Below are 27,197 nucleotides of genomic sequence, written 5' to 3' on the forward strand. Positions count from 1 at the left end.
CCCCTTGTCGCATACGGGAGATTCTCCTCTTAAGATCATACACCTGGGAGGTGTCAGTGCCATCAAAGTAAGTTGTGGCTATTGCATCCCATACTCCTTTGGCCGTCGGGAATCTAATGAAGTTGCCAATCAACCTTGGCTCCATGGAGTTGATTAGCCACCCTTTCACAATTGCATTTTCTGTCCGCCATCGGTTGAATGTAGAGTCTGTCGGAGAAGGAGCTGGGAATTCACCAGTGAGATATCCCAGCTTGTCTTTGCCAGCAACATACATCTCAATAACTTGAGACCATAAGGCATAGTTGGAGCCATCCAATTTAATGCCAATTTGTGCAGAAGAGGTTTCATAGGAAATCGTCGGAGTCGGGGTCGTAGTTGATGTCGATGATTGTGTCTTCATCAACTCAGCCATTTGAGCAGCAAATTCTGTGAAGGTAGGTTGATAAGGAGTAGCCGGATTGATGGTACTACTTTCAGTGGGAAAGAAATCGTTTTCTCCCATGATAGCAGCAACAATTCGAGACTAGAGTCAGCAAGATCGCTGCTCTGATACCATGTCAAATTAGGAGGAGATATTGAATGTTGAGTAGAGATAGTGGAGAGTGTAGAGAATTTGGAAGCTATGCATATTTTCTGATTTCAACTTACTTGCATTCTATTACACATCAAAGCATATATACATGTAATAACCCTAAAACATTCCATGAAACATTCCATGAAACATTCCCCCTAAGACAAGGATTACATTGCTCAAGAAAAGTATTCCCTAAAACAAGGAAAGGTGGTAGACAAGGAAATGTAAACATGTCTAACTATGTCTTGCCTAACTTAACTAACATTGTCAACATACTTGCATTTCTCTTAAGAGAACTACACAAATCTAAGATAGTTTGCCCAAAATAGTAGGGATGATAAAAATCCTAGTTAGGTCGGCCTCTCAGCCATAGGGGGGGGGGGGCGGATTTCGAAAATCCCGATCAGGTATGGGCCCCATCCCTGAACTCAGCCTGATAACTTAAGTAATATACACAGAATATAACTAACTATGTATGATTACCGATAACTTAAGTAATATACATATAATATAACTAACTATGTATGATTATAATATAATATTTATTCAGTTTTGTCAAATTAATTGGATATGATTGTGAGTAATTGCATTGAATTTTATAGGACAATTAAATGCGATTGATAGTTTAAGAAGAAATTAGTATTATAATGTAAAATAAGTATTTTTTAAGGAAAAGAAAAATCGAGGATGTGGGGTGGGTTTGGGAGAAAGTCCCCTGATGGGGATGGTATTGACATACCTGGCCTCGAACTGTCATGTTGCCATCCTTACTAAATGGATAGTCAAGATTACAATGACCCAACAGTAATACAAGCCCTAAAACATACAACATATCTAGACACTACATAACACTCTAGAAGGCAAATCTCTAGCTCCTAATGGAGATGGTATTACCGTACCCGGACTCGAACCGGCATGTTGCCATCCTTACTAAATGGATAGTCAAGATTACAACGACCCAACGGTAATACAAGGGAAGCCCTAAAACATGCAATGTATCTAGACACTACATAACACTCTAGAAGGCAAATCTCTAGACTCTTCTCATATGGGCAAATGCACAACGAATTAGGCTATCTGGAGTGAACTTAGAGGAAATTGGCCCTTCTATACATGGCTTGGAGTCTCAAGTAAGCGGTCCATAACACTAGTCAGTGGCAGTTCTACAGCCAGGGTAGGGTAGGCTGCCTACCCCAATTTTTTTCACTTAAAAAAAAAACCTATATATAAACAAGGTTATTTCTAGCCATCACATGTGATAGTGTAAACCTTTGCCTACCCAGCCCATGTAAAACTACCCACATGTGTTATAGCCCACTTAAACTTTATAAAAAAAAAAAAAAGGGAAACAATTATAACCAACCCACACTCTTGTGTTATGGGATGGCCCAGTCAAACTTTTAAAAAAGGGGGAACATAACTTATAAGCAGCCAAATAGCTTTTGGTTGTGCAATTCCAGACAGTTTCGGCAGCTTCTTCTCGAGTTGACAGTCTTTGCTGTGCAATAGTTAAGCTGTGCAATTGTGGACAGCCCCTCCACATTGAAAGAGAGTTTGCTAATAGTATCGATAATGCAGAGATAATTGAGGAATTTAAGATTTCTAAGCCTCGTAGGGTAAAGTTTTAGATTTAAATAGTTTAATTTTGTGTTGCATTGCATTTATTTATTTATTTTTAGTTTTTTTTTTTGGTTAAGCTTTTATTTATGTATAGAAATGCATATTTGAGGGTAAGGCTCATTACGTCCCCCCTGACTAGGTGCATCCTTTTATTTTTATGAATGAAATTCACTCGTACTGTCGAGTTTTTAAGGTAAGTTTCGCCTACCTGACTTTTGAGTCCTGGATCCGCCACTGACACTAGTCCAAAAACTTGTGTTTCTATTCAATTTAGTGCAAGTCTTTTGTTTTTGTTGACTTAAATGTTTTATTATTTATACTTTTATGCTCATTTTATACTTTGAGGTAAATTGCGGATACAAATTAAAAATGTTTAATTTCATACATCTCTCGTTCTTGCTTTCAAATTTTGAGTATTCTCAATTTAGAAAATGACTTGAAAAAAATTTCGTTTGTAAGGTTAATTTGTTTTCCATGCTAAATGGTCAGGAACAGACCTAAGATTTGAAAATAGTTTGGGCTAAATTTACCTTACATACAAACCTATAGAAAACTCGACGGTACGAGTAAATTTCATTGATAACAAAAAAATTCATGCAGAATATAATGAGCCTCACCTCTCAAAATGCATATAGTACATGTAGATAGAAACTAGCAAGAAAAAAAAAATAAAGAACAAGAAATAAACATGCAAATTTAGAGAAGAAAATTAAAGAAATTTTTAAAAACCCTAAATCTCCAAAATTACATCAACAAATTTAGATAAGAAAATTAAAGAAGACGAAGAATTGAAGCCTTAGTTTGCTTTAATTAAATATTCAAGAATGACATGGGTGATTGGCTTTGGCGTGCAGCACCAAGCCGGGAGGGATGATTTTCCTTTTTGCCGAAGAACAGGGGTTGGGTAACTGAGCAAGAGAGAATGAAAAAAAAAAAAAAGAGAGAATGAATGTTTTCTGCATAAGGGGTTGGTCCCGTGTGGGGTGTAGGTTTGTGAATGAGATTTTATTTGTGTGCAGTCTCTATTTTTTATTTTATTGGTCAGACATGTGGTGTAGGTTTGTTAATGAGATTTTATTGGCTGGGATGGGGATGGTCACATGGGCTGTGGTATTATTTTAGGCTACAAAAACTCAAGTCACTTAGGCTACAACCCAAGTTAGCCTGGACTAGAACCGTCCCTGCAGATGGCAACCTTACTTTATGTGCACTACTTTAGCACCTATAGCCAATTTGGTTCATGGAATGAACTTATTGAGAGTGAAACTTTCAATTTTAATCCAAGAGATGAGAAAATGGAATACATTCATTCTCGTGTTTAGGAATACTGGGAAATGAGGATAGGAAATACCATTTTCTCTTATTTAGGCACTTACCAAATATAGATGCAATTTCACTTGCTCGATAGTCTTCGAGAAAACCATAAATTATCTCATATGCATCACTATACTTTGGGTGCAATATTGTATGAATGATACAAGTATAGTATATACAAAACCAATGCAAAAACAAATTTCAAACCAATGCATAATAGTTGTTGGGTAAAGATAAATTTGAGTAATTTGACTCTAAGCCAAGTGGTAATATTTCGGTACCACGCAATAATTTTCGGTAAATGTACAACCTTACCAACCTAATCAAGAGATGGGGCTCTATATAGAATTGCACGGTAAATATTGAAAGGAAAAATTGTCAAAATAAGTGATTATAAACTCAAAAAAGCAATATCAAACGGAGTCTTAATAGTAAAATTAATCCTCATGTCATACCGCATCAGCATGAAGGGAAGATTGGTGGACTCATATACCACCACATAGAAATTTTAAATCAATTCAGTGAATACTCAAGCAAATTTAGTGAAAGAGATTGAATATACCAGAAAATTTCATCTCGAAAAATGATATGAAATCCAGATGGAAAGAAAAATAAAAACTAAGTCAACATAAGTGGAAACACATATGATGTAGGCTATGATAAGTTCTACATAGGTTGAAAACCTGTGCAACCAGAACAATACATACTACCTAAACTTTGGAATCTTGAAGAAACAAACAATGTGTCATATAGTTTAGCATTTTAAAATTAAAATTTAAACTTATTTTTGTAATAAGAAAGGACATGAAGTATATCCAGATTCCCAAAACCATCCACAATCCTTTTCTAGTTTCAATGAATGGGTCCGCTCCACTGTTAAGATAAAATTGTGCGTTGCTTTTGTGAGAGAAAAATACAGGTAGTTCAAGCTATTGATGCCAGACATTTGCTTTTGGGAAGCTGATGCCAAAAAATCCAGCTTAGCAATTTTGATAAGAATGTTCTTATCACCCCCACCAACTCCATGAGTAAGTGCCACTTGTCCTTTTCTTTGTATCTTTATATGGAGATAACCAATCTCAGGGAGTGAGAGTGAGAGAGACCCAGAAAAGCCTCGAGCTTTGGACAGATTGAAAGAAAACTGCTAAAACCCAGATATTTTCATCATCAGTCTCACACACCACACAACCCTTTAGATCCATAAATCTTGTAAGACCCATCATCCCATCCAAATCCTCTAATCCAAAATACCCACTTTTTACAGGTTTTATCAATTCATTTTTTTATTTATTCAATAATTATTGGGTTTTCTTTTATTTGTTGCTTTTCAGGTTGCTAGAGAACCCCAGTCCAATGCCTGTACTCCAAGGTGAAAATCCAAGCCCCAAAGAGGGAGTGAAGGTGGTTGGATGTGATGAGAGAGCTGCAAAATCAGATCCTAGTGATATATCTCAACAACTTGAAAATTTGAAGGTTGAAGATGCTTCTTCTGGTTCTACAGGGTGCAGGGAATTTTCTTCTGACACAGAGATTGGGGCTAATGAAAAGACTGCTTCAACAAATGAAGGTACGGATCTTTTAACCATGTTTACAAAATTGCAGTGCTTTGTTTATAAATAAGTCCGTTTTGATATGGGATTTTATATAAAAAAAACCCTTCAAAATCAATACTTTAGAAAAACTTTATGCTGTAAGTGAATTTTTTTAATAAACTAACAACCCATTAGAAAATGACAAGTTCAGGGCTTTTTTCTCCAAATAGACTCTCTAAGGATTTTTGTATAAAATGTCATGTTAGAATAGGTCTATTTATGAAAAGTCCGTAAGAAAAAGATTTATGTAATTATTTGTAAGGCTATGTAAGGGAGTAGTCCACTTAAAAATGATAGAACACACAAATGTAAACTTGTATGAAACGGGGATAGCACTGTTTTGCTATCTCCGACCAATCACAGACTGACACGTGGAATCATACGTGGCATACTATGATTGGTCGGGGATAGTGCTATACCCGTTTTATGTAAGTGTTTCTACATCTTTAGAGACCAACTTGTATACTATCTCTCTAATAGAGAGTGAGATCCATTGTATTGGTGTGCTTCACCTCTATTAGAGAGATGGTCTCCCTAGAATGACCCTATCGAAAAGGGTTGGAGTTAGTTTATTTAACTAAAGTCTTGTAATGGTTATTGTCCTAGAAAGTTGCCAATTAAATATTCCAGAAAAATGAAAAATGGTGCTTTTACCAATTAATGGGTGTAAAATCTATCGACCATCTCCAGTAAGTTGCAATTGTTTTGTGCTGCTCAAAGTCACTTCCATAAGAATCTCCTTGATATATTGAATAAGAACAAAGTTCCAGGACTTACTCCATTTGATCGATTTAGCAGGTTCTTGTAATAAGCTACCAGCAAGATCACAGTTATTCGAGATATGTGTTGCAAAAAAATGGAAGCTCCCTTTGTATGAGTGCTGCAAAGAGGAAGGACCACCCCACATGAGAATGTAAGTTCAAGATCATATTCTAGAAAGCCAAGTCATAGCTGCCTCATCAACAAATGTTGTCTTCTGGAATTAGTATAAAGCCTTTTAATCTCACAATTAGAAGTTTCTATGATATCTCAGTTTCTGTTTTGTTACTTTTTTAATTTAATCAGAATGCACAATTCAATTTAAGCTAGGGCTCGTTTGAGAGTGATTTTGGAATAATCACTTCTCCATATAATCACTTTAAGTGGTTTTAAGTGATTCTATGAAGAAGCACATGTGAGGTGTTTCTCCTTTGAATCGCTTAAAATTACTAGTGATTACATGGGGAAGAACCAGAATCACTTCCAACCATGCCCAAAAACATGTTATATAATGAGAATGCACACAGAAATTTAAGTTGTTTTTTTCTTTAAAAAATTGATGCCTATTGTAATTAGTGTTTTGTTATTAGTGACTAACCAAACCCTTATTTTAAACAGGTTCACCTACAAGGTTATTGTTGAGATAGAAGAAACCGAAAAGACAGTTTTGGAATGCTTTGGCGCTCCTCATTCGAAAAAGAAATCAGCAGCAGAGCACGCAGCTAAAGCAGCGTTATGGTACTTGAAGAATATTGGTTATGACTCGTAGGATCGGTGAAATGAATTATCGTGAAGCACCATTGAGATCAGTCAGTTACTGATTTTTTTACTTTTGGCTTCGTCCCTAGCCAAACAATTTAGAGGCTATGGATACACATTTAGGCCTAGTTTGAGATTGCTGTCACTTTTAAAAAAAGTTGCTTTTGCTGTACTTTAAAAATAATTAGCTGTAAAGTAAAGTAGCTCTATGTTTGGTAAATAATATTTTTAAAGTGTTATTAGTACAAAAAGCAGTGTCAAAACCATTTGGTAAATTTTAATATAAAACTTTTGTAACTGTGAATAATGACTAAAATATACATGATGTTGAAAGTGTTATGTGCTAATCATGTGGTGGTGGTGGTGGTGGGGTGGGGGTGGGGGTGGGGGTGAAAGAGATAGAGGTGAAGGTGATGGTGGTGTTGAAGGTGGAGCTTATGGTTGTGGTAGTGGTGGTGGTGGTGAGGATGGCGGTTGTGGAGGTGGAGATGGTGGTGGCGATGGCAGCGTGGTGGAGGTGGTGGTTGTGGTGGCGAAAGAGGAGGATGAGGAGGAGGATGTGGTGGTGGTGGTGGTGGTGGCGGTGGTTGTAGAGGTGGTGAATGTGGCGGTGGAGGTTGTGGAGTTAGATGTGGAAGTGGAGGTGGTGTCATTTTTTAAAATGAATGATGGTATTTTAGAAATTAAAAAAATTCATTAAAGGCTCATCTCTGCTTTTTTGAAAGCAGCTTTGAAAAGCAACTCATAACCTGCTTTTAAAAGCGGTTGTCAAAAGGCCACTACTTTTAAAATAATCGGGATATTTATTTTTACCAAACATTGTAAATTGCTTACTTTAAAGTGAAGCAGGTTTTTGGCGAAAAAAGCAATCCCAAATGGGGCCTTAGTAGACTTATAGTTGTAGATTTACATTCTTTGAAGTTATATAATTGGTTAGAGTCAACACATTTTTTAAGGTTAATTTCAGTTTAGCATCTTGAACATTTTCACCATAACAAATGTTATACTTGAATTTTCAATTTTAACATCTAAGTACCCGCATCTTTCAGAAATATTGCTATGTGGTTTTGTCGTTAGGTTAGCACCGAGTTTTCTGAGGCTGATTTGCAACTTGTCTTTGGCCCAAGCGGGGAGTGCTTCTTTAAGTCAAAGTTTATCGTTGAGGGCCAAAAGAAATCATAACTTACCTTTTTTCATAGTAAATTTTATTTTAGTATCATTACATTGTTAATCGTGCCTACCTAAAATGTTCTTAAAACTAAGATATCAATTTTTTTTAATGAGGAAAATGAAAATTACAAACAAAAACCACAAGGGCATGCAGGCCCAATAAGGTCAAAATGAAAGGGGATACAATAGCTCAACGACAGCTCATGCTCCCGTAAGGTAGAAGGATGAAGCCCATGGCCTAAGTTGGCAATCACATCAGCAGTGAAGTTAGCTTCTCGGTAGACATGAGTGAAAGAAGGAGAATTTCAAAAGGAGCATAGTAGGAGGATGTCTTTAACTAGAAGTTTAATACTCCAGGGGGGGCTCAATCTTCTAAGTGATACAGTCGATAATAAGCTTGTAGTCCCCTTCCGCTAAAACTTTATGCCAGCCCATATTCAATACACTCAGCTACTATAATAGAAACATCACCAATGTTCTTGGCTCCATCAAGTAAGACATGACTCTCAGAATATCGAATAACAAAGCCCACAGCTGCATAATTGTTCCGAACAGAACCATCAAAGTTTAACTTTAACCAACCAAGAGGGGGCGGGTGCCACTTAATATGTTGAGGGGCTTGGTGTGAACCAATTTCTTGAAATTGTGATTCCAATAATCCATCCCAGTTGAGCAGTCACATTAAGAACCCGACCAGGATGAGGGGGTGAATATCTGAAAATGAGATTGTTTCTAGTTTCCCAAATTTGCCAACATAATAAATTTTTTTTGCTAAGGATGTCAGGCCCTTCCGAAGTAGCAATAGTGGAGAGAGTACACAGTCACAAAATCAAAATTGGCATAGGTGATATCTGGTGCAAGGGTAGTGGAACTCTAGACTGTTAGAAATATGCTCTTAAAGCCAACTAATTATGTAATAGTTAGAGTTAAGGACATTTTTGATAAAAGACATATTATGTTATCAATGGGCAAGAAATGTTGTTTTATATATAAAATCATCATATATTATCTTTCAATATATAGAACAATCATAGTCCAAGAAATACACAAGTGGATATGAGAGTTATTTAATGAGATTGCATACATGGAGACTTCTCATCATCCCTAAATCCTGAATATGTTCATGGTCATAGGAATATTGATTGGGCGCACTACTACAAAAAACGAAATAGACGACGGGGATCCACCGTCGTTGTAATGCTTTGAAATCCGTCGTTAAATTGACCGCCGTCTATTTGGGTGTCAAACTACGACGGCTTTTCACCGTCGTTGTTTATCTGTAAAGACGACGGTTTTTAAAGAAAATCGTCGTTGTTTAAAGGTAAAGATCGTTAATTATAGGATGAAAGACGACGGTTTTAAAAACCGTCGTGTATTTTATGTAAAGATGACGGTTTTTTATGAAAACTGTCATCTTTACATACAATAGACGACCATTTGAAAAAAAAAACAGTCATCTTTACTTCACAATAGACGACCCTTTTTTAAAAAAACCGTCATTTTTACATATAATAGATGACCCTTTAAAAAAAAAAAAACGTCATCTTTACATATAATAGACGACTCTTTTAAAAAAAAAACGTCATCTTTACATATAATAGACGACCTTTTTTATAAAAACCGTCGTTAATTATCTGTAAAGATCATGATTTATTATAAAAACCGTCGTCTAATAAGTTCCCAAATTGCTACATTTTAGTTCTTTTTGATTTCCTATGATGCTATACAACGATTTTAACTAGAAAACCAACCATAATGCTTTATTAATGAATATATACACTCAAAAATAGTTTCTTTCATAAAACTTGAAGATTCAATAGTTATTACATAGTTAACCAATCTTTATTTTACAACAAACATAATTCCTAACAAGACCTACGTACTCCTAATCCAAGCCTTCCTCATCCAAACATACAAATGATGCACAACTGAAGTCTCCTCCATCATCCCTGTAAATAAATGAAAATGACAAAGAGAGAAAAAAAAAGCTAAGATTATAAACATAAAAAATTAGGTGGAAGAGAAATTTTACCATTGGACCATATTTCCATAGAAAACTTGTAAAATGAGCATAAAAAAGACCATCGAGAACCTGCAAAAGAAAAAATATATAAATAAAATGATAGTGAAACGAGAAGGTAACAAATTTTCAACAACAAAAAAACATACGACTCACATAGAAAACCTGCAAAAGAAAAAGTTATAAATCTGCAAGCTTCCTCCTCATCTCCTGATAATAAAATCAGAAAATCTAAAAAGAAACCAGAAATATAAAAAAATATATGTAAACAAACCAGACAAATCAAGAGAGACAGAAAATTTGAAATCAGGGAGACAAAGAACATACTAGAAATGCAAAGAGACTAATCCAGAATTCACTAGCAAGATATAGAAGGGTATTGAGAGATTAGGTGACTTTCAAATCAAACCTTTCAACCAGCTTTGATTCTCAAATACAGAACCTCCCTCTACATCTTATGGATCTGCGAAAATCTCTGAACTCTTTCATTGATATCGATTTTTTGATGATTTTGTAGAGAGTTTCATGAGGGTGTTTTAGAGAGTGCAGGAGGGTTTCAAGGAGGGAGAGATAAGGTTTTCAGAGACGGGGGAAAATCTGAAAATTTGTCGAGCGCGAATTCACTTACGTAGCCTTTTTTTAGCGTGTTTTAAAAGACGACGCTTGTTAATGAGAGATAAGGTTTTCAAAGACAGGTGAAAATTTGAAAATTTGTTGAGCGCGAATTCACTTAAGCGGCCATTTTTTAGCGTGTTTTAAAAGACGACGCTTTTTTAAAAAAAAAACCGTCATCTTTACATATAATAGACGACCCTTTTTAAAAAAAAAACCGTCGTCTTTACATATAATAGACGACAGTTTTTTATATAAAAAACGTCATCTTTACATATAATAGATGACCCTTTTAAAAAAAAAACCGTCGTCGTTACATATAATAGACGACGGTTTTTTTATAAAAAGCGTCATCTTTACATATAATAGACGACCCTTTTTTAAAAAACCCGTCATCTTTACTTAACAATAGACGACCCTTTTTTACAAAAAAAACGTCATCTTTACATATAATAGACGACCCTTTTTTAAAAAAAACCGTCATCTTTACTTCACAATAGACGACCCTTTTTTTACAAAAAAGCGTCATCTTTACATACAATAGACGACCCTTTTTTTAAAAAACCATCATCTTTACTTCACAATAGACGACCCTTTTTTACAAAAAAGCATCATCTTTACATATAATAGACGACATTTTTTACAAAAAACCGTCATCTTTACTTCATAATAGACGACTCTTTTTAAAAAAAAACTGTCATCTTTACATATAATAGACGACAGTTTTTTCAAAACAACCATGTCTTTACCAAAAAAAGGACACTTGATTTTTAAAAGACGACGCTTGTCATATCTGCTGTCGTCGTTTTTTGGTCAAATTTTAACTCTGAAGAAAACCTTGTTAATAAGACGACGCTTTTTTATTTGCGTGCGTCGTTATAAAAAAATATTCAATAGTACCTCCGGTTTTTAGTTGTTTAAGTCACTTATCCACGACGGTTTTTTTGTTACCGTCTTCTTTTTAAACACAACGACGGTTTTTTCTTCTACCGTCGTCTTTTTCTGGTCGTCTTTTTCACCTTTTGTAGTAGTGGCGTCAATATTCCGCAAAGACTAATACATACAGTAGCGTCTCTATATGTAGGGAATGACAAGGTCTCAAGTCATTAAGTGTGGAGACACATCAATATGTGTGTAAGTGCTTGTAGAAGAACAAGTACACTGAATGCGGTCCAACACATGAGTTACAGCATGTAAGTCTTTACTCATATGTCAAGCTGGAATTCATAAATTGCAATGGTGCAAACTAATCCTTAGACCTGGGGCATCATAGATATTTTGTGGCTATGTTGTTAATCTTTGAGGGCACTATACGGTCATGCTGACACTACTACAAAAAGGGCAAAAGAAGACCAGGAAACAACGACGGTAGATCAAAAAACCGTCGTTCTTTTTTAAAAGACGACGGTAATAGAAACCCGTCGTAGAAACATATCTTAAACACCTAAAAAACTGGTATACACATGGATATTTTTAAACCACGACGCACCAAAGATTTTGTTCCGAGTTAAAATCTGAACCTAAAAACAACGACTGCAGCTATGAAATAACCGCCGTAGAAAGTAAAGGCGACGATTTAAAAATAAGACGCCGTGTTAACTCATAAATAAAAACGACCCAATTTTCTTAGTCAGCGACGCATAAATTCAAACAAATCTACGACGGTTATTTACAAAACAATTCGCCGATTTATATTAAGTTACCACGACTGTAAATATAAATTTATCGACTTTTTAATTACAGTATACTACGACGGTATCCATAACTCTACTGTCCGCATAATATGAAATAAACACGACGGTTTGTCAAATTAACGACGTATAAATTTTTTACCACTTCGTGGAGTTAAAAATACAGTTGTATTAATTGATTTATACGTCTATCATTATCTATAAATCGTCGTCTTAATTTCAATTGCTTTTTAAGATTTATTTATTGAATTTTTTTTCCTACGGCGATAGATAAACAGTATGACAAGATTTGTGATAACCCACGACGGTTTATATAGAAAACCGTTGTCACCATCAAATTAAAGTGAAGTCTTACCAGAATGAACTCTGTTCCTCATCATAATCGAACCAACACACAAAGGCAATATTTTAGAAATTGATGATGTGTGTGTCTTTGTGTCTTTCAGATACACAAAGGCACACACACATCAACATCCAAAATATTTGCTTTCAGAAAAATGACGACCTCAGCAGAAAGACAATTTTTGAGATGATGTGTGCGTGTTTGTGTCTTTCAGATACACAAACGCGCACACACATCAACATCCAAACTGAAAAATGAAAGCGAGGTGATGTGCCTCTAGAGAGGTGAGACAGAGCCAAGGGCAAGAAGAAGTTGAAACCCTAATTGAAAAATGAAGGCGAAAGAAAGACAGAAAAACCCTTATTTATAAACTAATCTTTTATACCATGTCGGTTATATTAAAATTAGCAACGTGTAAATGAAAACATAAACATCATTTAAAACTAAAATACTGTCCTATAAATGTAATTTACAGCGACGGTATTATAAAAAAAACGACATTGTCATTTTTTGGAAAACTAATTTATTGTGTAATTAAAAAAGTTACACGTCGGTATGCGTAATTAAAACGACGTTCTATTTATTTTTCACGTTGTTATTATTGAGTATAAGGTCGTTGGGTAAATTTGAAAATGACGGGATTCATCTTTTTGAAGAAAAATACGTCATGTAATTGGAATTAAAAACGGCGTTTTATTAAAACTAGGTGTCGTGGAAACTATTTTAATAGGGTGGTATAAACCTATAGCGCCGTATAATGTTCCTTACTAGGGTGCATTCTATTAATAGTGTCGTTTTATGAAACGGTATGCTAATATTTTTAACTTTTCGCCTACCTGACCTACACTTGCATTGTTTCCAAACCCGAGAAAAACTTTCAAGCTTCTCTCATTTTTCATTCTCAAAGCGCTGTTTCTGTATCTCCGAGAGAAAACTTTTCGTCTTCCTCTCCTCTTCATCTTCGTCTCTGAACTGAAACACCAAACTCCAGGAGAAAACTTTCATTGCACGCAAAGAGTAAGCATTTCTCACTATTTTTGTTCCTCTTTTGTATGCGCATATCATTTTCGTTTTTTAAATCTTTTTACATTTTTTCTTTCCAAGTTTGATAAAATTTGCAGACAAAAAAGGAAAGTTTCCAAGTTTGAACATTACTCCGTTTCTTTTACTTCAACTAAATAAGACGACGGTGGCTTGTTATTTACGTGGTTAGATTTATAGACCATGACGGTTCGTCAGTCATCCTAGCGTCGTGTGAAACTGTTCTTCGTTGTTTTTTAAAATGATCGTCTTTTTTTGTATTTGATTTTTCAGGATATATTCATCGCTGGTTTGATTTCTCTGAACAATGATTTTTGTTTTGAAAATCATTTTAATTATTTTTCTGTTGAAAATATTTTACGTGTTTCCAAATTTGTTTTTCTGTTGTAGAGACGACGGTATATTATTATTTACGTCGTTTGAATTGAAATACCACGTCGAATGTTTTTAAAAACGTCGTTTTAGGAAATGAAAATCCAAATTTTTTTCCCCTGAAGGTGTGAATTTGGAATCAACCCTCTGTTTTTTGCAATTATATCACAAGACGTCTGTTGTTTATTATTAACGTCGTTGTAATATTTAATCACGTCGGTGGTTAAGTACCGTCATGAAAATGTATTATTACGTCGATTGTTATGTTCTTACGTCGTTTGAAATATTATAATACGTCTGTTTTTATAAATAACCGTCGTGTTTTTTCTTAATTTCACTGAAATATTTTCACTTACAGGTTTGATTTTTCTGTAACCATGGTTTCTCAATCCCAAAGTAAGGACTCTGGCTTGAAAAAAAATGAATGTAAGGAGCTTAAAGTTGTAAATCCTCAAGCCAAGTCCTCGAAGAAGATGAAGTTTGTTTCATCTGCTGAGACAAAATTCATGAATTAGGTATAGCTTAAAGGTGCTTATCAAGATTCTCAATAGAGTCATGAAAGCAAATGAATGTTCAAAAAGGAATCTCTATTCTCAGTAAAGGAGAGAGAATACTCCAAGATATGATTGGTCAAATCTCTGCGCAAAGTAGTGGATAAGACTTGAAAGAAGAAGTCTTCAAATCTTAACATGATAATCATATAAAAGGAATGATTCACATTAGGATATTGACAATCGGATTCCATGATCTAATAATGTGAATAAGGAGTATTGACATAAGAGAAGGATTCAATTGCACGGTCATTCCAATTTGAATAGGTTCTTTCACAACGTCTCATGTAGCTCGGATAACCGTGACTTACTGCTAGGCGACAACCATGGTTTGTGGATGTCCTAAAAGGTTTCAATTAACCTTTATTAATATGAATAATTAAATTGTGGAATTAAATTCGTATATCATCCCTAAGAAGTTGAGTCAACCTACTACCTTGCTAAAGGGAGCCTACGGATCTGCACACCCAAAGAATGTGATTAAAGGTACAAATGAAGAGAAATGAAATGAGGAGACACAAGTTAATGGTTGATAATCAAATGTCAAAGTCAACAGTCAAAAGTCAACATGTTGACCGGAGCAATTGACCAAAGTCAAATAGTTCAACCGGGTCAATTAAGTAAGACTATAATTATAATTTAATAGTTAAATTATAATTAAAAGATTAATTATGAAATTAATATTGACATATATAAATATTGGATTGGGCCTTTAAATATGATTTAAAAGGAAAGAGAGAAAATAGCCGAAAAGGCTATTGAGCCCAAGGAATAAGTGGCATAAGATGACATGACCCATGAACCAAATGATGCCTCAAATACCCACCCAAATTTTGGCAACTAAGGGGAAGCTCTCCCCTTGCCTTTTGTGTTGTCCTAAATAAGCTAAACTTTGGAGAAAACCTAGCTAAGGTTTTTGGTTTCCTACTTTGGTTGATGAGTGATCATCTTTGTATCTCATCTTCCATAAACCAAAAATTGGTCCAATCAAGAAGTGGACTAGCATCCATAATTTTTGATTGCCTTCTCTTCATCTCTAGGAGCATTTGGTGTGGTGAGATAAAGGACTCCAATCTTGGAGCCTTAAGGTGAAGGAGTCAAAATCAAGAGAAACAAAAGGCATTTCCAACAAAGGTGTTCATTCTTGAGAAATCAAGAAAATGTCATCAAGGGTAAAGATCTATTCACTTTTTCCTTTTTCTATTTGTGTTCAAAGGGACTAGGCTAAGATACTTGGTTTAAAATGAAAAATGTTTAGCTCAACTAGTATAAACAAAATGAATCCGACATTTAGAATGTTTTTGTTGTATAGGTTGTGGCTAAAGTTCATTTCCTAAGTATTAGATGCATGCATGTTTCCTTCATAGACGCTTTGAGCAAAAGGACATGCAAAAAAGATATGGAAGATGGTTTCACACTGAAGATTACATATAGGGCACCTGGGGTTGTTATGAGGCATGAAATGATGTAAATGACTTCGAACTTGAATTCTTTTTTCGATAAGTAACCAACAGAAGATCTTAATTTTAGGAGGGATCGTTAGCCTCAAAACTTTCTTGAACAAAGTAGCATGAGGATGGCAAATAGCATCCTTCATCTGCACATTATAAGCACTTTTAATAGAAAAGGTACCACCGGAGATAGGACCTCATATTAGTTGGTCTTCTAGAGGGGATAAGGGGATGAGGGGGTGTGTATGTTAGAGACCATCAAGTTAAGATTTAGATTGCCCCAAAGGGTAGGGGAATCAGATCAATGAGTGGGAAAGGAAAAACCTAATGGGCAGTTGTTAAGCTCATAATTTCATACATATACATGCCCTATTTACTTACTTCTTTTGCTTAGTTTCTTAGATTTCTAAGTTATTTGCCTCCCTTTGTGTGTTTTGTAGGCAAATAGAGCAAGAGAGCATAATTCATGCAATTCAAGCATGTTAAGGCCTAATTTGGATGAATGGATGAAGAGCTTAAAAGACAAACTCATTTTGGCTACAGCCCCCTGCTAGTCCAGTTCCGTAGGTCATATTGCAAGCTTTGTTTCAGCAACCTACACAGCTCGGATGAGGCGGCATTCTTCATGAAAGTTGTTCCAATGGGTGTGTACTATAACATATCCACAATTCAGCCCCATTGGATAAATATGGAGTCTGTTACCTAGCAAACACAGAGCCATGATCAGGATGGATTTTATAAGCGCAAAATGAGTTAGCAATTTGTTTTGGCCTTAACTTCTTCCTCCGACCTTGGATTGGCCCAAATAAAATATGGCTGGAAAGAAGACATTCTGAACTTCAATTTCGAGTGCTTAAAGTCCTAATTTGATTAAGAGAAGCCCAAGTTGTAAGCCCTTGAAGTTGCTGGTCATGCTGACCTCAGCATGTGCTGGTTGGATGCTTGGTCATGGTGAGCTAGGTATGAGCTATCATTTCTGGTTGGAAGCTTGGTCATGGTGACATGAAGATGAGCTAGGGCTGCTGGTGGGATCTATTGGTGAAGTGCATCAACCAATTCAAGATTTTCTAATACAAGTGCATCACCCAATTTAGATTTTCTAATACAAGTGCATCAACCATTTCAGATTTTATAAAACAAGTGTTGTATGCATTAGCCATATTGAATTCAGATTTTCACTTCCCCTAGGCTTATAAATAGGGAAGTTCTCTAAGCTTGTAAACACACCCCAAGGGGGGGAGCTCTCAAACACTTCTCTAGAGCTCCCTTCCCTTCTCTCCCTCAAATTCTCTTAGTTTCATTTTCTAGTTTTCAATTGTTGTAATGAAATCTTTTGTGCTGAAATTTTCCTTAAGTTTTTCTTAGTTCCACTTTACTTTTCATTATGTAAATTCTTTTCTTTAGTTTTTCAAGTTTGATTAGTTTCCAAGTTTCAATTATGGTTCATGTTCTTATTCATTATGCTTATAAGTTAATATGCTAGTTTGAATGATTGATCATCATTTAGGCTTGCATGTTAGCTATCTTGGTTTGAATTAAGAGTATACACCATGCTTTAATTTGAATTGAACTATGAATAGGAAGAGTATGTATGGACATTCGACAACAGGGATTAGATACATACTTGGTTGTTTAAAATGTTCTTCTATGCTTAATGGGTTCCTAATGCTTAATTTTAGGTTAGACAACAAATGATCAAATTAGGGAATTAGGAACACAAGGTTATGACCACACACCATGGCTTAATCATACTTTAGCTAGAATCAATCCATTAATCTAAATTGAACTTGGGAACTTATCTGCTTGAGTTAGTTATTTCTTTCTTCCTTGTTTTATTTATTTCCTTTTGTTTTCATTTATGTTTTGTGTAGGGAAATGAATTGGATCATTCAATCACCAATCCTCGTGGGATCGACCTCGCACTTACATATGCTATACTACCTAACGGCTCGTGCACTTGCGAGTATCACAAGTTGAGGATGCAACTGAATCCATTTTGGTGCAGCTGTATCTACACAACAGCAGTCCAAAAAGAAATGGACTTACCATTTCCCACTATCCACCTAACCCCCAACTTGAGGACAGATTTTGCATCCAAAATTGCTTGCCATGCTGAGGAATAAGAAGACTTGTTTTTAAGATCCAATACATTATCCTTTCTTAGAAAATTCATGCGAACCACTTGGGCCCACCAATTAGACTTATTAGTGAGACAGATCCAACCAAGTTTAGCTAAAGCAATCTTATTAAAATGGGAAGCAGACCTGACTCCAAGACCTCCCATTTCTTTTGGAATACAAATATCTTTCCAAGAAACATGATGAGTTTTTGTTTGGCTGCCAGAGAAAAAATTCCTAAAAGTGGAGTTCATTTGTTTACTGACTTCTCTAGGACACTTAAAACAAGACAGTGTAAGATTAGGGATTCCAGAAACACTTGCCTTAATATGGGTTAGCCTCCTAGCTTTATAGAGGGTTTGGGCCTTCCAACCATCAAACTTACCTTTGATTCTTTCAATCATGTTTTTGGCATTTTTCCAAAATACAATATTACGAAGGCTTTTTATCACAAAACGTCCCTGACGTTTGCGAAACTATCATATTGCATCCTTGAAGTTTTTTTGTATCACTCATGGTTCCTAACGTTAATATGGGTGCTCTTAAATAGTCCCTTCGTCAAAAAAATCGTCAAATCCCCATTTTATGAGGGATATAATCGTCATATCAACTCCCTTTTATTTCCTTGAGGTCGTCGTCAACATCATCAGACCCATTTCTACGCTTTTTTTTGAGAAATGAGGTTTTTCAGTCGTGAGGAATTGGGCAGTAAAGCTTATCTGCAGAAGTGATTAAGAGAAGATGGATGAGCCAATGAAAACTATCGGAAAGGGGGAAAGGCTCCAACGTTTAAAGGTAAGAATCTATTAAAGAATTTAAAAGCAAAATGTTCATATTTGGTTTGTTTCATGTGGTTGGTGTATGTATTTATTATAGAAAAGCTTTGAAATAGGTACTGTTGGTTTGTCTTATGTATGCTATTAGGGCTTGAAATAGGTAATGAAGGAAAAAAGACTTCAATCGTTGGGATTGATTAAGTCTTTGTTCTGGCAGATCCTGACAAGCTTACTCTTGAGATTCACTATGGAGGTACACTGATGCAAGTTGCTGTCCGAAAAGGGGAATATGAAGGGCAAAATGAGGGACAAGATGGGAATGGTACTAAAAATGGAGAAGTTAATATGCAGGAAGAAAGAGGAGGAGCTGGGAATGCTAGAGAAAATGAAGAGGGTGATGAAGAAGATGGAGGGAAATGGTTCCAAATTGGCGGAAAATGGGTCTGAGGCGTTGAAGAGGTCAAAAGGAATTGATTTGACGATTATATCCCTCATAAAATGGGGATTTAACCGTTTTTTTAACGGATGGACTATTTAAGAGCACCCATATTAACGTTAATTAAACCCACATTAGACTTGGTGGAAGAGGCAAACAAATTACAATGCCTAATGAAAGGTTCAATACACATAATAAAAATATAAGGGGAAAGAGGGTCCCCTTGCCTGATGCCTCTCGAAAGGGCAAAATGACATTGGAGGGTACCATTAACTAAGACAAAGAAAGAAGAGGTCGTAATGCAATTCATAATTCTATCATACTAATCAATGCTAAAATCAAACATGAGGAGACAGGTTTTGAGATAAGACCAATCAAGAGCATCATAAGCTTTTTCAAGATCCAATTTAACAACCATAACTCCTTTAGAGCCTTTCTTGCTTTTGACGTCATTAAATAGCTCATGAGCAATTAGGATATTATCAAAAATACATACCAGGGGTAAAAGTGCCTTGGTTCTGAGAGATACATTTGGAGAGGACTGGTCTTAATCTATTTATGATGATCTTAGTAATGATTTTGTAAGTAACATTACAAAGACTAATGGGTCGAAATTGGGAAACAGTTTCCGAAGTATTAATCTTAGGGATAAGTTCTATATTAGTGTGATTAATCTCGTTCAAAGTTAGATTATGAACAAAGAAGTCATTGACCTAGTTTTTCCGAAAGGGCTTAGTTATATCCTAATATTACTGATAAAACATGGCATGAAGCCCATAAGGACTAAGAGCTTTCAGGGATCCAATGCTTCTAACAAAAATTTTCAACTCCAACTCAGAAACAAGAGCTAAAAGGTTAGCATTATCAGTATCAGTAATGCAAGGTTGGATTATAGTGGTATAGTCCCTAAGAGAGTTTTGGGAGGGTGGGCTTGAGGTTGTAAATCTATTTTTAAAAGCTGAAACAATGGTTTGAATTAGGCTTTCATCCTCCACCCAGTTTCCTTGACCATCTTTGAGTTTCAGGATTTTGTTTCTCTTTCTTCTAATGAGAGTTTAGGTATGAAAGTAACGAGTGTTATTATCTCCCAAACTCAGCCAGTTGGCTTGCGCTTTTTGCACATAAAAGAGCTTTTCATGCTCTAGAAGTTGTTTGATCTCCTTATTGATGGTTAAGTCTTTAGCCCTAAGGTAATGGTCATTGGAGCTTAAAGCTAGCTTATCTTGAATATTTTGTAAATCATGCTGAAGTGGGCTGAGTTTGTGAAATAGGTTACCAAACACTTCATGATTCCATCTCTCAAGAAGGTGTTGAAAAGTTCTACAACAAGTGTTAACCTATTGGGTAGCAATACCCTGATAAGTAACATTCCAAGCTTGATTAACAATACGAGGAAAATCCTGATGAGACAACTACATAGCTTCAAATTGGAAAGCTTTAGGTTTATTCCTTTGGACAGCGGGGCACATTAAACAAATTGGGCCATGATCCGACCTTATAATAGGAAGGTTTTGCAGAACACAATTGAGGTAGAGCTGCAACCAGTTGGGATTGGCTAGAGCTCAATCAAGTCTTTTATAAATCACTAAGTTATCCTTATGACCGTTGCACCAAGTAAAAGTTTGATTGCCACCCAACTTTTAACTAAGATTACATCTATTATTGAAATCACTCAGAAACACCCAAGCTTCTGAAATTCGGGGTTTAAGAGCAACAATATCAGGCCAAAGTAGTTTGTGTTTATCCTTTTGAGGGTAGATGTAAATAAAGGTGGCATACCAGGTTTTATGATTATTTAGATCTTGAACATGACAATGAATAAAATGCTCATGATATTCTAAAATAAATATATTAGGGTTAATGTCCTAAATGGTCCCCAATAAGTCAAGGAATCTGTAACGAATGATTCCACAATAAGATAATCCCCCCACATTGACCAATGGCAGGGATACAAAATAAACCATTAAAACCAAGCCTCTAAGCTATAACCTCAGCTCTAGTCCTCGAGGCTCTGGAATCCAAAATACAGAAAAACATTTAAACTAAAAGTAGTAATATAAAATAGGGCTTGAAAGATAAAATCATGCTAGGCACTGCCTCGGCTATTCCAAGATAACATCTTCATGGGTTAGGAATAAAGATGTCACTGGTCGAGAGATCAAATACCCTTAAAACTTCTCCCACAATCTCCACACTAGGATCAGACTCTTACTCAATCTCTTCCGTAACTTCTCTTGTCCTTTTCTTAGGGCTTTTGTAAGCAAAAGTATCATAAGGGTTGTGAACCTCCTGGGATAGCCTTACCTTTTCCCTTGCTAGTGTTACCAGCATCTTTAAACTGAACTCTACCAGTAGGAGCAGTTCCTCCTTCAATAATTTTGATAACTTTAGCAACATTTCTTAAGTTTATGCCATTTCGCACTTGCATTTTGGCCTTGCCTTTCCTGTTGGACTGGTGGTGCAGCCTGGATCCTTCTCCTCTTGAGTGGGAAATTTCTCCCCCTGATCAACATGCTCCTCAAAATTGTTGAAGGAGTCCAAAGTTATAGGCTGGGGGAAGACAAGGATGACATCTTCTAACAGCTGCCCTTGTTCATCAACAGCTAAGATCATATCTCAGGGAAAGACATTAGGTTCATTCTCTAACCTCTCCACTTGTAAGAAATTTTTGTTGCAGACTTTCACAGGACAAACATGTCTTCTTTTCATCTTTTGGCTATAATAGAAACATAACAAAAAGAGTTTCATAACTCACAATTTTTTTTTTATTTCCTTGGGACTTTCTCCCAAAACTAAGCATCTCTTCATAGGCCTGGTGAGGTCAAACTAGAGCTTAGTTGCTCTCATAAACATACTCTGTTTGCCTTTCAATAGTAATATGGTCACCAAGAATGGAGACCAAATCATGCAGCACCTCAGGATCCTTGTAATGTAGAGGCAAGAAGGGAATTCTAGCCCAACACACTAAGGAATTAGCCATAGCATGGAAGGGGGAAGAAGTCAGGAGTCTAGTGGTTCAAAGCAAAGATTTGGCCTTGAACAAACCAAGGTCAATTCTCCAACACAAACAACACATCTTCCTCAAAGAACTCCACCTTGTACCAGTCACGACCCATGTGATCAATAGAGACATCCCTTTGCAGATATTTTCACTCAATTTTTAGTCTATGTCTAGCTAATGACCCTGCTCAGCACAGGAACACCAAAGACCTTGGCGGAGCCACTCCTAGGCCTGGAGTGGCCCTGGCCCCCTAAGATTTTTATCTCTCATCTATTATATTATATATAACATATAGAATTTATAATAAACAACTTATAATTTAAGTTAAAATTTCCTCTAAAACAAATTAGACATGACTCAATTAGAAAGATTTAGATGTAAACATGTAATTATTGAATCCTTAGGTGTTTTATATACTTGTACTTTCTACTTCGGCCCCCCCAACTTTACGATTCTAGCTCCACCCAACATAGAAAGTCTCGTAATGACTTTGGACACTAGAGGCCAATGCATTTGTGGAGACTCTAGTTTCATTTCTCTCCAGCCTACATATAAACCTACCCTTGTGGATCACAGAAGGCTCAAGAGAAGACCTTCTTCCAGGTTTGGGTTCAAACCTTAGACTTAGGCTACGTGCACGAGCATGGGAATAAGTACCATTGAGTTAAGCACTCATATTGAAATAGAAAGCACAATAGGAAAACAGAAGAAGAAGAGAAAAGCAGAGGAAGTAGTAAGGAGAAGAGAAGTAAGTGTCCATATAAATACCAGAGGTAATTCGAGTGTAATGATTGTAGTAATTACCCAACCACCAATGCATGCAGACAGCTTGTATTGGGTAAGAAGTTATCTCACCAGGATCTACATTAGCTGCATAGGGTTTCTCCAACGCCTACAGTTTCATAGGGCTAATCCATCTTCTCGAGATTAAGACAATCATAATTATTGAAAGTCAACTCTAAGCTGCCTATAAGCTGGACAATTCACTTCCTTTATCGGCTGGTTATTTCACCTCTCCCACATATTAGTTGTTTATCCTAGGCTGTCATGTAGTTGTATTTCTTTTTGTTGTAGTTACTTGTAGTTTACTCTTCCTTAAGTCAAGGAGCTAATTGAGGAAATGGCATGGTTAGTTGTGCCTCTTCTCTTGTATATATTGGTTACTCATTGTAAATCAAAACTCACAAGATAATTGAATTTCATTCAGTTTTTCTTTATGGTATTAAAGTAGGATTTTCCAACTTGTCTCTACATCAGTTTCTTCCTCTAGTGTGTCTATGCTAAGATGGCAGATGGCAGCACATTTCCATCTGAGGCAGAAAGTTCATCTGTTGTTACTTCCTCAAATCTCCCTGAGATTGAGATCAACCCAAATCAACGGTTGAGCTCAATATTATTGAATGAGTTCAACTATCTCCCTTGGTCAAGAGCAGTTACTCTTGCTCTTGGTGGAAGGTCAAAGCTCGGGTTCATCAATGGAAGCATTGAATCCCCAGACATCTCTTCTCCCAACTATGAATCTTGGCTGTGTAAAGACCAATTGGTCATGTCATGGCTTCTCAACTCCATGGAGTGGAAAATTGTTGAAATATTCAACTATTCCGAGTCATCTTGTAAACTATGGGAGGCTGTCAAGGAGATGTATGGTAACCAAAACAACGCAGCTCATGTTTTCCAGCTCAAACAGGAAATCACGAACCTTCAACAAGAAGGTAAACCGTTTGTTCAACTTCTCGGTGGCATAAAAAACAAGTGGAATGAGCTTGAGGTGTACCGTCCTCATACCACTGATGCTGTTGTGCTTCTGAAAAGAGCTGAAGAAGACAAAAAATTTTAGTTGTTGTCAAGCCTAGACTCAACATATGAAGATCTTCGCAGTCATATCCTTATGAACTCAGAGCTGCCATCTCTTGCAAGCGTGTATGCTACAATTCAACGTGAAGAGGTGCGAAGAAAGGTTATGAACATTGAAGCCGAGACAAATATATCGGAAACTAGAGCATATTTGTCTAATCACAAGAACACTGAAGGAAAAGTCTACAAAGGCAAGAGGCCATATTTGAAGTGCAGTTATTGCAAGAATATTGGTCATGTAATCGAGAGATGTTGGATCCTGCACCCTGAATTGAAGCCTCTCAAGTTCACTAAAGACAACAAGGTGACTCAAAAGAAACTGCAGACTGCAGCTCCTAAGGCTAATCAGGCGACATCTTCTAGCAATGGACTTCGAAATTTCACGTCCAATCCATCTGATATTATCAATGAATTTGCTGCTTATGTTCAAAAGACAAAAGTGAGTAATGACAGTGAAGGAGTAAGTAATGCGGGGAAAGAGAACTCAATAGCCTTGCTTAGCAAATTTGCTGAATTCCTTGCTGGGACTCAGAATCTTTCGGCGCGAGAAACCTCAGGTACTCTAAGTGCTCTCACTACGGCTCTAAATATTAGTAAAGTGCATGATTTTTGGGTCATAGATTTAGGGGCCACTGATCACATGACAAATAAACTTACTCACTTATATGACTTTGAAAAATTGAGTAAGCCCTCTCTAGTGTCAGTTGCAAATGGTAAGGGTGTTACTGTCATAGGAAAAGGAAAGATCAATCTACTCTCTGATAATATTGAGTCAATGGCCCTTTACATTCCCTCATTTCCTTTTCAATTGCTTTCGATTGGAAAAATCACCAACTCCTAAACTGCCTTGCTATATTCTCTTCTCACAACGTCATTTTCCAGGATATAGCCACCAAGAAGACGATTGGTGAAGGGTTCTATCTAGATGGCCTTTACTACATGTTCAAAGATTTTCAAACTAGCAAGAGACTTCAAGTTAGTTCCAACTCCATTTTAGATCAGAGTTTGTGGCATCAACGTTTAACTCACCCATTAGAACATGTTCTGTCTGTTTTGTTTCCCAATCTAGTACAACAGCAGACCATATGTGACTCTTGTCAATTGTCTAAATCTACTAGGTTGCCTTTCAATTCCTCTAAGTCTCGAGCTAACAAACCTTTTGAGATTGTACACTCTGACATTTGGGGTCCAACCATTGAATCCTTTGATGGTTATAAATATTTTGTTACTTTTGTTGATGACTTCTCAAGAACCACTTGGTTATATCTCTTAAAATTCAAAAGTGATTTAATAAATATCTTCAAGGACATCCATAACCTTGTTAAAAATCAATTTTCCACACAAATTCAAACACTACGATCAGATAATGGCACCGAATATATGTCTCATCTCATGACACAATACTTGAGCACACATGGAATCATTCACCAAACAAGTTGTGTGGGTACACCCCAACAAAATGGAGTGGCCGAAAGGAAAAATCATGACTTGCTTGAGAAAACTAGAGCTCTAATGTTCCAAATGAATGTACCAAAAAGATTTTGGTCTCAAGGAATTCTCACTGCAACTTATCTCATTAACCGTTTGCCTAGTAGTGTGTTAAATTTCAGGTCACCTCTTGAAGTTGTGAAGGGAAGGAAGATTGACCTATCTCATTTAAAGGTCTTTGGCTGCACTTGTTATGTTCATATTCAAGCTTCTCATAGGGATAAGCTTGATCCAAGAGCTGTTAAATGCATGTTTGTGGGATACTCTTCCACACAAAAAGGGTACAAGTGTTATGATCCTATCTCTAAGAAAAGCTTCGTGTCACGGGATGTGAGATTTGTTGAGAATACTCCATATTACTCCAAGACTCATGAAGTTGTCGGTCAGGGGGAGGATACATTTTTTAATCTGATTACACTGCCTACTTCTTCCACAAGTACTGATGCTGGCTTGACTCATCATCGGCCTCCTATTGTTCAAACTCCATCACATGAGTCTGAAGTTGAACTTCAAAATGAATCTGGTGAAGGCTTGGACAATCCTCTTAATCTTCATGAAGATCAAATCAATATTGAAGCCTCCAACACACCTATGAGACGCAATCCAGCATGTGATCGACATCCTCCTATAAGGCTGCAAGACTATGTCACATATAATGCCAAGCATCCCATCACCAACTTTGTATCTTACCACAAACTCTCACCACGACATATTGCCTTTCTTAGTGCTATTTCTAGTGCTCATGATCCACAAAGCTTCCAGGAGGCAAACCTCCAAGAGGTATGGAGAAAGGCTATGAAAGAAGAGCTTCAAGCTCTTGACGATAACAATACATGGAGTATTGTTGAACTTCCCAAAGAAAACAAGGCTGTGGGCAGTCGATGGATCTACAAAACCAAGTTTCACTCCGATGGATCTATTGAAAGACACAAGGCAAGATTAGTAGCCCGGGGTTTTACTCAAACATATGGTGTGGACTATAAAGAGACATTCGCTCTGGTTGCAAAAATGAACACAGTTCGTGTGCTGTTATCCATTGCAGTCAACAAAGAGTGGCCTCTATACCAAATGGATGTGAAAAATGCATTCTTGCAAGGAGATCTTGAAGAAGAAGTCTTTATGAAGCTTCCCCCTGGTCATCCTCAAAGCAATAATCCCAATCTGGTTTGTAAGCTACACAAATCCATTTATGGATTAAAACAATCCCCACGTGCATGGTATGCCAAGTTGAGTTCAGTTCTAAAGGTGGTTGGCTTCCAGAGTAGCAATGCGGATTCTTCCCTATTTGTTCGAAGAAGATCTGCTGGAATATTGGTGGTTCTCATTTATGTTTATGATCTTATTGTTACGGGTGAAAATGTTGATGAAATCAACAAGCTTAAATGGCATTTGCAACAGAAGCTTGCAATCAAAGATCTAGGAGTCTTGAATTACTTCCTTGGCATTGAAATGGCTGCTTCACGTAAAGGGTTATTCTTGAATCAACGCAAATATTGCTTGATCTTCTCCAAGAATCTGGTATGCTTGAGTCTAAACCTGCCCGCACTCCATTAGACAGTAAACTCAAGCTTGACATGGAAGGTGAACCACTCCGTGACATCCGCTATTATCAGAGGTTGGTTGGTAAACTTATCTACTTAACCATCACCAGACCCG

The 27,197-nt window shown here is 36.5% G+C and overlaps 1 protein-coding gene across 2 annotated transcripts; it reads left to right on the forward strand.

The window, feature by feature from the left end:
• The first annotated feature begins 4,351 nt into the window (after positions 1 to 4,351).
• Positions 4,352 to 6,888, forward strand: LOC110751645 (ribonuclease 3-like protein 1). Of its 2 annotated transcripts, none has more exons than XM_021952148.2 (4): positions 4,352 to 4,536; positions 4,840 to 5,075; positions 5,899 to 6,013; positions 6,478 to 6,888. In XM_021952148.2, exons 2-4 carry the CDS (start codon positions 4,862 to 4,864, stop codon positions 6,626 to 6,628), a joined length of 480 nt encoding a protein of 159 aa, XP_021807840.1. In that variant the 5' UTR covers positions 4,352 to 4,536; positions 4,840 to 4,861; the 3' UTR covers positions 6,629 to 6,888. The 2 variants fall into 2 exon arrangements, with proteins under 2 accessions (XP_021807840.1, XP_021807839.1); XM_021952147.2 differs by lacking the exon at positions 4,352 to 4,536 and adding an exon at positions 4,572 to 4,717 and having other exon boundaries at positions 6,478 to 6,887.
• Positions 6,889 to 27,197: the final 20,309 nt, after the last annotated feature.

This window comes from Prunus avium, chromosome 3, assembly GCF_965620075.1.
Source record: "Prunus avium chromosome 3, drPruAviu1.hap1.1, whole genome shotgun sequence".
NCBI classification, from domain to species: Eukaryota; Viridiplantae; Streptophyta; class Magnoliopsida; order Rosales; family Rosaceae; genus Prunus; species Prunus avium.